The 12,478-nt window shown below is 59.5% G+C and overlaps 1 protein-coding gene across 1 annotated transcript in view; it reads left to right on the top strand.

Moving 5' to 3' along the window:
- The first annotated feature begins 4,791 nt into the window (after positions 1–4,791).
- Positions 4,792–12,478, top strand: part of MYRF (myelin regulatory factor) — a 32,532-nt gene continuing 24,845 nt past the window's right edge. Inside the window, exon 1 of the mRNA XM_054563797.1 lies at positions 4,792–4,899. Within this exon, the coding sequence (XP_054419772.1) occupies positions 4,854–4,899 (46 nt within the window). The 5' untranslated portion in view covers positions 4,792–4,853. The remainder of the gene's footprint in view (positions 4,900–12,478) is intronic.

Genomic DNA, 12,478 nt, shown 5'->3' with positions numbered 1-12,478 from the left:
CTGGCTGGTGTGGCTCAATGGATTGAGTGCCGGACTGCGAACTGAAAGGTCACTGGTTCAATTCCCAGTCAGGGCACATGCCTGGGTTGTGGGCTGGGTCCCCAGTTAGGGGCCTGAGAGAGACAACTAACTAGTCAATGTTCTTCCCTCTCTTTTTCCCTCACTTCCCATCTCTAAAATAAATAAAATATATATTTTTAAACCTTTAAAAAAAGACCAGGCTGGTCTGACAGTACCCCCACCCCCGCCCCCTGCCCAATGCTGAGAGCCAGGGCAGGGGAGGAGGACTCCACTAACCCCTCCCCCACTGCATTGGGAATTCAGGGGCCACTGGAAGTTTTTTGAGGGCTTTCCTAGGAGTGTGCAAAACGCCTGACCAGGCCCAGGAGACCCCACCAAACCTGGCTCTAGGACAGTAGGACGTGGGGAGCAGCTGCAGGGCTTGGGCGGACAGCACCTGGGCCTCCTGCCAGCCCTGCGGCCAGGCCTGCCCTCTCCACACACCAGGTGGCGCTGTTCCTCCGGCCAGCCCCACCATGATGAGCAGTCTGGCCCAGGCACTGACCCAGCCAAGCTCGGACCTAACCCAGACCTTCTCCCTTTCCTACACTGCCCATCCTCCCACCTCCCATCCATGGGTCCAGGGCGACCCTACTTGGGCTGGGGAGGGTGATAGAACAGTGCCTGCCTTCACTCAAGGCCTCTCTGACAGAAGAGGAAACTGAGGCTAGATGAGGGTAAAGACCTGCTGAAGGTCACTCACTGGTATTGACCGATCTCAAACCAGGATCCAGAACCCCCAGCCTAGGGCTCTGGCCTTTACCCTCACCGAATGGTTTTCAGAAGTTCTCCCCACCCTATAGCCTAATAGGATAGAGTAATTAGTGGAGCAGAGGTAGAAGCCGCTGAGGGCCAGGGAGGTTCTGTGATTTGCAGAAGGTCATACAGCCACAGTGAGGGACAAGAAGGCCAGCCTGGGAGAGGCCGGAGCAGCACTCTGCCTTCCAGTGGCCACTCAGGTTGCCGGATGGTCCCTCTGGCTCAGGTAGGAGGAAGGTGGGAGAGAGAATGAGGACCCCCAGCCCCAGGTGTGCCCTCACCCTTGTCGGAGGCAGCTGTGCCCCTGGCCTCAGGGTCTCTCTGGGTTCCTACTCACCACCCTTCGGGCCTCCCTGGTAAAATGGGTGGGTGCCAGGGCTTTGGGGGCCCATGGGAGGCCAGGAGTCCCTTGCTAGGGAAGACTGGCCAGTCAGCTGAACCCCACCCTCCCCTGGGCTGGTCTCCAGCTGGTTAACCATTAACCCTTAAGTCCCTGCCTCTCTTTCCCCAGAGGTGCTTTCTGTCCTGCCACCTCCTCCTGGCCCTACTGCTGGGAAATGACCTGGAGTCTTAGAAAGCTCCACTTATTGATCACTTCCCTAGCGCTTGACCTACACTGTGAGGCGAGAATAATGGGCTGATCCGCAGATGAGGCCTCTGAACGCCAGAGGGCAGGCCTTGGGGAACAGCTGAGCCAGCCATAGGGGACAGCCACGTCTGCTGGGCCAGGCTGAGTTCTTGGTCCCTCACTCCCTGTGGCTTGGTTAGGGGGGTGGCTGGACATGGGGACTCCTCTCCATGGATGGGCCTCTCAAGGTCCTGGTGATGCAAGGCTCCCTGGAGTTCCCTCACTAGCCCCAGCCACTGCCCTGCCCCCCCTACCCCAGGCTCTGCCCCAGCTGGGTGAGTGAGAGGACAGCAGTCTTAACTCTTGGCTCGGCCCTTGACAGTCTGGGACATTTCAGTCACCCCTTTCCCACAGGCCGGAGATGAAAATCCCTGGGGACAGTTGTTCAGTGGCCTTGTGGAGTCAGGAGAGATGACAGGGCCTGAACCCCTAACCAGGCCAGCTCCCATGGGATTAACGGGAGGCTCCATCCTGCCCTGTCTAACTTCAAGGCTATCTGGAGACTTGATAATTCAGCCTGAGGAGTTGGGGTGTTGGAGATAAAACACACGTACACATATCTTCCCCACCCCATCCCTTGATGACGAAGAAAAGGGTAAGGCTTACCTCATGGGGATGGCCCTTGAGTGATGGACATTTTGGCACCACATGGGATATGACTGAAAGACCTGTGGGTTGGGGAGGCTTATAAAGAAGCTGGTTTTCCGGTTGGTCCCAGGCAACTCCTAAAATAAATTCATTAAAAAAAAAATCATATGGTGTAGGTGGGTGTCTACTTGTCCACAGGCAAGCCTGACCGTGGGTGGGGGAGAGGCAGAGCAGAGAATAACAATTGTCTTAAGAGAGGCTGCAGAGGGAGAAAAACCTCTGGGGTGTATCAGCTGGAAAAGAATAGGCGCCTCAGTGTGGCCCTCTCCCCCCTCTCAGCTCTGGCCCTGTGGGGGGAGCACACACAGCTGGGGCCTCCAGCAGAATCCCATTCTATATATCTAAGAGCAACAGCATGAGGCCCCCGCGGGACAAAACCTCATTGTGAGGCACCCGCCAGCCCAGGCATCCCCTCCCCCAGCCCAGAACTGTCATGGCATTGACCCTCCTTGGAGGGCCCCACGGGCCTGCTGACTGGGCCACATCTGGGGCTCAGGCACCAGCCACCCCTCCCCCATGGCTGGCCACTGAGGAGGGGGAGGGCCGCCTGGGTGGGAGCCGCTTTGCAGGTTCTCAGCCCAGCCTCACCGGACAGCCCAGCTTGTCCCTGCTCTCCTCCTCTGGGGAGCCAGTGGCTGGTCGAGCTAAGAGCCCCAGGCTGGCATCTTGAGCTGCTCGCAAGTCCTCCCACCCCTCTGTTTGTTGCGTGTTGAACAGCAGTGAGGCGGGATAGGTTTTTCCAGCTCTCACTTGCTGGGTCCGGAGAGGAGAGGCTGTGAGTGGAGCCATTCCCCAGTGAGATGATTGACTGGCTCTGGGATTCCAGAATTCCCTGCTTCCAAGCTTTCAGAGGTCTAGGATTTCACAGTTTGAAAATGCCATTGTCCTTACTCTAATGGGGTGGCTCAGTTGGCTGAGTGTTACCCAGTAAAGTAAAAGGTCACCAGTTCGATTCCTAGGTGCATACAAGAAGCAACTGATTGATGTATCTGTTCCTCTCTTTCTCCCTCCCTTCCCCTTTCTCTAAAAATAAGTAAATTAAATCTTTAAATAAAAAAAAAGAAAGAAAATGCCATCATCCATTCATTCAACACAAATTTATTGAGCACCTATTATGTGCCAGGTAGTGTACTTAGTGCTGAAGCTACAGCAATGACCAAGTCAGAAAAATCTCTTACCCTCATAGGGATTCCATTCCAGAGTGAGAAGGATAATGACAAACACTAAATGATACTATTTTATGGTGAGAAAATCATAGGTAGGGACAATCGCTTTAGGTAGGATCTCAGAGAGGGGATGTGTGAGCTGAGACCTGACTGCTGAGAAGGAACCGGCTATGTGGGGACCGGCATTAGAGACACATGGGCCAGCACGTGCCTAGCCCCTGCAGCATGTTTGAGTGTTGGCAAGGAGGCCTTCGTGGCCGTGCCTTAGTGAGCAGTGGGGAGGAAAGTAGCAGCTGAGGTCAGTGGTCCAGACAGGAGCAGATCATATAAGGCTTTGGGAACCAGGACAAGAGGTTTACATGTCATTCCTTTGCTAAAACTTGTGGTTGCCATTGAGTGCAAAGGGAAACCACAGGTTTTAGCAAAGTAATGACATGATCTGATTAAGTTTTCTAGAAAGTGATTTGGAAGGATTGCAGGGATCAGTGAGGCAGGGAGCTGTGCAGTGGGGCAGGACAGAGACAAGGAGGCAGAGAGATGAGGGGGTGACTCAGCTGGAGGCTAACCTTCAGGTCTCACCCTGCCACACGGAAGCAGTGACTGAGAGGGCAGCTTCCCGGGTTAGCCAGGATCTGGCTGCGATCGAACGCTAGCTCTGACCCTGATTACCTTGAAACACTCAGATCTGTGCTCCAAAACCATAGCCACGCACAACTACTTAAATCCAAAACGATTAAAATAAAATTGAAAATAAAATAAAATTGAGGAACTTTGGAAGTTCCTCAGTCATTCCAAATGCCCCATTCCAAGGGCTCGGTAGCCACATGTGGACAACACAGGGGACATTTCCATCGCCACAGGAAATCACACCCCACAGCACTCCCTCATACGGTACACACTGTCACTGAGCCTCAGTTTCCTCATCTCTAAAATGCACATAGTAGAGTCTCCTTGGTAAGGTACCTGTGAAGACTGACTGAGATAACTCCTGCAAGGTGCTCAGTGGGTCGGCACATACCAAGTATTCATTAAATGCTGGTTATTATTGTTACTGCTGAGATTGGGGGTGGGTAAGGAAAGGAAATGGAGGATGTCTCTGAGGTTTGGCTCCCAAAATAATGTCAGATTCAGATTCCCGCGATCTTTCCCCTACGCAAAGGGAGGGCGAGGACTGCGGGACAGGGAGTGGCCGCTGACCCCGACCCCAGCCCCAGCCCCAGCCCCAGCCGCAACCCCAGGCACGGCGACCCCGGCCTAGCCTGCACGCCCTTCCCTCCCGGCACGCGGCCAGGTCGTCGAGCGACCCTCAGCCGGGGAAGGACCCCTAGCTAGCGCCGCCCGCGGAGCCACGCGTCCCGCCCGCCATGGGGCTGCGGCGCTAGCCGGCCGGCAGGGGGCGCCGAGCACGGCGGGCGGGGCGCGTGGGGCGGTCGGGGGCCGGGCCAGGGCCGCGCTGGAGGCGAGCGAAGCAGCGGGCGGGACGGCAGCGGGAGCCGAGCCGGGACTGTCGCGCGGGCCGCGCCGGCGATGCCGCGCCCCCGGGCCAGGCTGTAGCGGGGCCGGGGCGGGAGTGCGCGCCGGGCAGGCCGGACATGGAGGTGGTGGACGAGACGGAGGCGCTGCAGCGCTTCTTTGAAGGTGAGTAACCGCGGGCTGGCGGGGGCGGCCAACCTCCCGCGTGGGGAATGCCCCTCTGCCCTCCCCGGGGTCTGCTATCCCCGACTGTGCTTTCACCATGCTGGGAACCCCCGGGACGCCTCCTCTAGGCGGGGGCCCTCCTTCAGGCTGGCACCAGCCTGCGGCGCTGGTTCCCAGGGCTAGGAGTCTCCCGCAGGTCACTACCCACCTCCTGAAAAGTTGGGCTCCCGGCTCCCGGTCCCACAAACAACTAATTTGAAGCTGTTTCCCCTTCTGTGCTCAGTCATCCTTCACGCCTTCCAGGACCCGCAGCATCCCCCCAACCCTGCACCCCCCGCCCCCCGCTAAATTCTGACACCTCCCACCCCCAGCGCACTCCCCACTTCCAGAGTCTGGGGACCCTCTACTGTAATTCTCTGGAACCCCATGGAAGAGACCTTCCATGTCTCTTAGGCTGGCACCCCACTCCCAGCGGTTCCCCCCCAGAGACGGGGACCACTGCCTAGACACCCGCGCCTCTGCTGTGCCTTTCCAGTTGGCACCCTCCCCCAAGCCTGACACCTGGGAGCCGGGACCTTCCCACTGGGCTTCCTTGAGACTGGGACCCCCTTCAAGACTGTCACCCACCTTCTGCAAGGATGTCCCCTCCCCCAAGGCTGCAATTCCTCTTGAAGCAGCTCTATCCCTCCCCTACTTGGGGCTGGGAACCCCTCCCCAGCCTTCCTCTCTGGGTGGGATCCCTCCACCACCACCCTCTACCCACAAATGCTCTCCTTGGGCCAGAACATCCTTGAAGTTGGCGTCCCTACTTCCAGCCACCTCCAAACCATCCCCAAACAGAGACCCTCCCAAAGCTTCGAAGGGCATCCCACCAGGCCCCTGAGGCTCTCCAGGGCTCTGCTGCCCACACCTGTCCCTGGAGCTTTGCCTCCTCTGCCTGTCTTCCCCTCTGCCATCACCCCAGGAGCGACCTCAGCCCCTCACCTTGGCCCTCTCCGAGCCTGGGATCTACACACACTTTACAATATTTTCTTTTCCAGAGTAGCCTCTGCCCCTCCTTCAGGGCTGTCCCCCTCCTTGCGGGTCCTGGATTCAGGAGGGATGGGACGGAGTGAGGGAGGGGAGGCAGAGGTGCAGGCTGACACGTCCCAGCCTCCGCTGCTGCTCAGACCCTCGGTGGCGCATCTGACCAGACCCTCTGGCTCCTTTTGTGCCCCACTCCGCCAACTTGGGGAGCTTAGCCTCTGCCCTACCTTCTCCGCAGTCCCTAAGCCCACAGCCTGCTCCTCAGTGCATTCGCAACCCAGAACTCAGTGATCCAGAAGCTTCCACTGGTGTGAATCTGCTGCTGGGAGCCTGAGGGTGACCCATGGGGCACTGAACTGGGACTGTTGGACCAGAGGGCCTGGAATCAGGGCCCCAGTTTCAAGCCCAGTGCCCATATCTCAGGTCCCATGAGGGAGAGAAGAAGGCCCCTCTTTGCCTCAGTTTCTCCCTGTGAGTTCGGGGTGGGAGCCTCTGTCCGTCTGCTTCTGCTTCCTGAGCAGCCCAGGGAAGGGCATCCCCAAGCCTCGTGCCTCTCATGCTAGAACTCTGGGCTTTCCAGCAGATCTGGGCCCCAAGAAATCAGCTTTGAACTAGATTCAGTGGAGGTGTTTAGCCATTTGAGAGTCCTAGGCAGCCCCCTATCAGTCAGTCCCAGGGGTTTTCATTCTCCCCCAGACACTGCTCATTCTTTAAGAGCCTTCAAGGGGACTCATGGGGACTGGGGGCCCCTGGGGAGGTGGGAAGAGGAGCCTAGTCCTGGCTTAGAGGGTACTCTTTGGGGGTGCCCTGAACCTGCTAGCACTCCGGGTGACCCCGGGGCCAGGCCCCCTCGCTTCCTGCAGATATCCTCATGCCTCCTCCCCTAGAGCCCTGGGCCCTGGCAGAGGGATGGGCCTGGCTGGCCTGGGCTCCCTGTCTCCTGAGCCAAACTTTCCCTCTTGGCCGAGGGTGGGGGGTGGGGGCTGACGCCACAGCTCAGCCATGCGGCTGGCCTGGCGGGGAGGCTGTGCTGCTCCTCCAGAGAGATAAGAGGAGGCTCAAGAATGTCTGTGGGGAGCAGGGGGTGGTGTGGGGCTGCCCACTGAGGAAGGCCCAGAGGGAGCCAGGGGCAGGAGAAGTGTTCCCAGAGCCTGAGCTGGGGGGGAAGGTGGGGTGGGCGCCGAGGGCAGGGGTCTCCGGGGCCATGTGGGAAGGGAAGGCCTGGCAGGGAAGCGGGTGGGCAGTGGTGTATGGACCCAGTACGGGCGTTAGGCAGCTGCTGGGAGTGGCCGGGTCTGAGTGTGCTCATGAGTGTGCTACGGAAGTGCCGGGGGCTGGGAGGCTGTGCTTTCATGCAGGTGGATGTGTTGCTGAGGGTGTGAGAACAATGTATGTTCTCACACTTGAGGCTTGGGACGCCTGAGTTCTCATCTGGTCCCTGTTCACTCGGCCCTGGTCACTCCCTTTGGACAGTGGGTATAGGAGGGAGGGTCTGTGCTTTCTGCTTTGGGTAGCATCGAGGTCCCTCATCTGACATGGCCCACTCTGTAGGCACACCAGGTATATGTCCTGGTCCTGCCCTGTGTGGGTGAGCCAAGCTGCCTGCCCCAGGGTGGCGGGCCAAGGGCTAAGGCGCTTTGGGCCTCAGGTGGGAGGCTGGGACAGGGCCATCCCCCTGAGGCTGGTACAGCCGGGCCCCCGTGACGTCCCTGCTAATCCCCTGGAGGGAGGCTACAGTCGCCCAGCTCAGCGGGCACAGGGTCTGCAGAGAGGAGACCCTCCGGCAGGATGCACTGGCTCCCGGCAGGTAACAGGGTTGCGGTCGGTGGCAGGTGTACTCATCACTTTGACCAGCGGAGCCTTGAACTCTCAGAGCCTGGTTAGGGACAGGGGCGAGGCAGTGCAGAGGAGCCCAACAGGACCTTAGAGTTTCTGGCAAAGGCTCGGCCATCGAGAGCCGTGTGACCCTGCACAAAGCTCTCATCCTCTCTGGGTTTTGTCTCCTAACCTACAAGAGCAGGGAGTGGCATAGAGGGTCCCGATGATACCTTCAGCTCTGATGGCCCTGTCTCAGCCCTGGGAAGGACCATGGAAGGGGCAGAGTGCTGGCCCCTGACTCCAGGGGCACGTGGACCTTGAGGGACCAGCCAGTGCCCCCAGAAAGCAGGCGGGTGTGGAGGAAGCATTACAGGCTGAGGGGAGCGGGGCTTCCAGAAGGTACTGGAAAGGGCATTGACAAGTTGGGGGACCTCCACACAGCCCCTAGAGCCCCACCAGGGCTGGAGCTGGGAGGCTGGGTCTCATTCCTTTCAGACCTGATAGGTGGCTTGGGCTGGTAACTTCTCTTTTCTGGCCTCATGTCCCCTCCTGGGGTAGGCAGGTGGATTGGACCAGCGATGGGACTTCCCATGTGATTCTTTTTAGCCACAGAACAAAGACAAACTCTATTGTCTTTGGCCTCTTGATGAGATAGATACACTGGAAACAAGGGCCTGGGCCCCCCACAGTTCCCTAGGGCACCAGGCTCCTAGTTTGAAAGCCCCCCTTCACCCCGCTCTGGGATGGGGGTGCATTGCCCCGCTTTCCCAAGAGCCAAGATGGAGGCTCCAAGAGAAGGGAGTTAGGCGGTGTTAACTAGAGATGACACCTAACCCCCTGCCCTCTCCCCTGCCTCCAGGGCCTTGGGGGAGGGAGGGTGGCCTTCCTTATGGGGACCAGCATCTCTGACTCCTGAGGGTAGGAGGAGGCCTCAGGGGGAGGCCACCTGATGACTGGAGGAGGGGACCCCCATGGGGATGGGAGGCGAGGCAGAGCTCGGGTATGTGATGGCTGGCCCTGAGCCCATGCCAGCCTGTCTGCCTGACCCGGGGTCGACCCAGAGCCCCTGGGAGGACTCCTGTCCCAGCCCCACCTCCCCAGGCCCTGAGTCCAGCTGGAAGAGAAATGGCAGGGGGGGTGGCTGACTCATCCTGTTGTCCCCAACATATAGCACTACACAGGGTGGGGGTGGGGTGGGGGCAGGAAATGTTCTCTGGGTCAATGGAGGCGATAGTGGCTATGTGAGTGGAGGCGGGGTCGGGGGCACCCCAGGCAGCCAGCTCTCCAGGGGGGCTGGCGCAGTGCAGCGGGCAGAGGAGCTGGCTGCCCCCCACCTGCTGGCTTCGGGGCCTCTCCTGAGTCTGGGGGCCTGGGCAGAGGGCCCCTTGGGTCTTAGGCTGGGCCAAGCAGGGTGTTTGGGAGGAAAACAGGCCACTCTGGGCAGAATGGCCTCGTCCTGGGGACCTGGCCCCCACTCCCTCGCTCCCAAGGGCTTACAGGACTTGGGGGGCCCTGGCAGCAGAGGCTGCTGGGTAACAGCCCATCGGGGCCCCTGATTGGCTGCTGCCCTTGGACTTTGCCCTCCTGATAAGGACAGGGAGCAGAAATCATTAACTGAATCATTAATGGGGTGGCCCCGCCCCACCCAGGCCGCCTGCCCTTCCTTTCCACCTTCTTCCTCCTCACTACCCCCTCCTCTGGGCCTCAGTTTCCCTCCCAGCCTGGGCGTGTGTATGGGAGGCCTCCTCTCCCCACCTAAAGTCTCCAGCCCCTGCTGCCACTGGGTGCGGGTAGCTCCTGGGTTCGGGACAGGGACCGGATGCACCGACCGGCGCGCTGCGGGGTCCGCTCCCAGCTGGGCTGCTCCCCGGCAGTCTTTCTCCGGGCCTGTCACCGCGCCTCTCGTGCCTCCATTTTCCTCTGTGAAATGGGAATACAGGTGCGGCCACAGTGCCTGCCTCCAGGGTTTCTGGGGGATTAGGTAAACAGGGGCCTGGGAGGGTGGCCTAGCACAGTGCCTGGCACAGTAACTCTCCGCACAGGTCAGACGGGATTGTGCGTGTGAGCCCACGGGGCAGGCTCATGGCAGGTGCTCTGTCCTCACTGTGAGGATTTACAGGTCCGCAGCGTGGGTCGGCGCCCCCAGGCTTGGGCCGGGGCCTTGGGCTGGCGCTGTGTGCCTTGGGAAAGCCCCTCGCCCTCTCTGGGATGCTTAACGATGAGATGAACCTCTCAGCCTTGCTGAGACCACAACAGGTCTGACCCTGCTCCGCCCTGATGCCAGCTCCTGGCACCTCCAGCTAGGCCCACCCGGCCCTCCCCTTGGAGATTTGGAACCTGATGGGAGGCAGGCAGGCTAAGGGGAGGGGGCTTGGCTGTCCTGTCTTTACATGCCCGGCCCGAGGTTTTGGCCTATGTTGTCTCCCGGTAATCCCAGTGTTCGGTGGAGGTGCAGGCGGTGTCCCCTCACTTCCAAGACAGGGTGCTGAGGCAGGAGAGGAAGATGCCATGTCACGCTCTCTCAGGGTGGCCACGGCAGAGCTGGGACAGGGTCCTGGGCCCTCCCAGTCGGGCGCCAGCCAGGAGTGAGGCAGGGAGGGGGTCTCTGTCAGTGAGCCTTGGGTGCTGAGGGTCCTGTCACCGCTGACGGCTGTGCTAGGTGACTTCCATCCAGCTCTTAACCTGTGGGCCTCAGAAGCTTCACTCAGATGATCAAGGTTGTGCGATAGAAGCAGTGAGGCCCCAAGAGTGCCAAGGCCTGGGGCAGGAAGGGCAGGAAGGGCAAAGCCCCCGGCTGGGGCAGTTAGGTCTAGAGCCCCCACTGGCCGGGGGCCCCAGGGCGTCCTGTCCTCCCCGGCCTCCAGGCTGCCATCAGTGGGGAAGTTCTCCCTCCACCCGACAAGGTTGCCCCAGCCGCCACGGGGCAGAACCACAGCCTCCACCTCAGGGCACCCCCAGGGGCCTTCCTTTACTTCCCTCTGCGCGTCCCAGTCCCTGCCGCTCCCTTCTCCCTCCGTGGCTCTCCCTCCCCGCTGCTCCCTTCTCCCTCCGTGGCTCTCCCTCCTGGGGCCTGGGAGGGGATCCCCATCCCCTGCCCTTCTGGCTTGGAGGGGCTGCCTTTGTCAGGGCACTTGGGGGTCTTGACACTGAGCTTGCTCAGTTCACTTTGGCTCCAGCTAGAGCTGATGGGGAGTGGTAGTGGCCTGGGCTTGCCTGGGGGTCGGTGAGCATTTGTGTGCATGAATGTACGCGTCTGCGGTGTGTGCTGAGATGGGACCATGCACAAGGACACTTGTGCCTTGGGGCCTTTGCACTGGCCCCCCACCCCCTGGAATGCTCTTCCCAGGTAGCCATGTGGCTCACCTCCTGTATATAGCTTTGCTCATCGAGGCCGGCCCTGGCCATCCGACTTAGAACTGCAGTTTCTCCCCACTCCCCTGGCACCCCAAGCCCCTCTCCCTGCTTTGTTTTCTTCCTAGCATTTGCTACTTTCTAAAATGCTGTGGATCTGTCTTGTCATCTGACTCTGCCTCCAGAATTCAGCTCCACATAGGCAGGAGGTTTTGTTGTGTTTATTGCTGTATCACCAGAGCCCAGCACTGTTTCTGGACACATAGTAGATGCTCAATAAATAATTCAATGAATGAGCACATAGGGAGCATGCTGGTATGTGTCCGTGTGTGTCAGTGTGGGAGGGGTATGCCACTGTGTACGTGTGTGTGTGTATGTACAGTCATGTGCATGCCAGTGGATACATGCCTGGAGTGTCCTCCTTGTGCACACACATACGTGTGGGACATGCTGGTGTGTGGACACCGATGGGCATGGGTAACCCTGGAGGGGACCTGCCCCTACCCCGTGCTGCACAGTCTCTATTTCACCTTTGCTGGGGGGCCTTCCCCCAGCCTGTCGACACTGGCCCCTGAGGGAGAGTCTGGGGCACCCAGTGGGAGCTGACTCAGCCCTGTGGAGTCAGGGCTGGGGGTCTCCAGGACAGAGCAGATGTCCCTGGGGACTAATGTGGGCCTCTGGGGACAGGGCGCAACTGCTGGGCTCAGCTCTGTTGGGCCTGGCTTGGGAGCATCTTGGGGCTGCGCGTTCAGCCTGGCACAGACCAGAGGACACGATGGCAGCCGTGTGGGGACTGGAGGAGCACAGAGCTCTGACCCAAAGGTAGCCAAAGGTTCCAGGCTCCCTGGGGGAGGTGTGCAGGCAGGATGCGGAGTCATCTGCATGTTTAACAAGAAGTTGAGGAGGAACAAAGACAACTGTGGCTCAGATTTAAGCACCTGATGGCAATGACTCAAGAGCCACATCCTTATCTTGCAGCTCTAGGCTGATGGGATTTATTGCAGAGGTGCCAGGGCTGGCTTACAACATCAAGGGTCTGACATGAAGGCATTTTAAGTGAGAAGACTCTGGTCACAAGTTGAAGCCTGAAGCAGGGACAGCTAGCAATTCTCATTTAATCCCAGGTCATATTACTGAAGATAGAAAGTCCAAGCCAAAGGAGGTGAGAGACCACAGTGCCCTGTCTCAGGGTGAACAAGTTGGGGGCATGCTGACTAGCTCAGTTGGTACTGGGAACCACAACACTGGGTGGGCCCTCTGTGTCCAGAGTGATTGAGGAGGGGTTGCTGGGCAGGCAGGCAGGCAGTCACAGAGGGCTGTCCCCCGGGGCGGCGGAGGGGGATGGCTAGAGCCGAGGCCTGGAGGCTGGAATAACAGCATGGCA

This window comes from Pteronotus mesoamericanus, unplaced genomic scaffold (assembly GCF_021234165.1).
Source record: "Pteronotus mesoamericanus isolate MK-2021 breed Mesoamerican mustached bat unplaced genomic scaffold, CSHL_Meso_final scaffold_83, whole genome shotgun sequence".
Lineage (NCBI taxonomy): Eukaryota > Metazoa > Chordata > Mammalia > Chiroptera > Mormoopidae > Pteronotus > Pteronotus mesoamericanus.
This window is presented reverse-complemented; position numbering and strand designations above follow the sequence as displayed.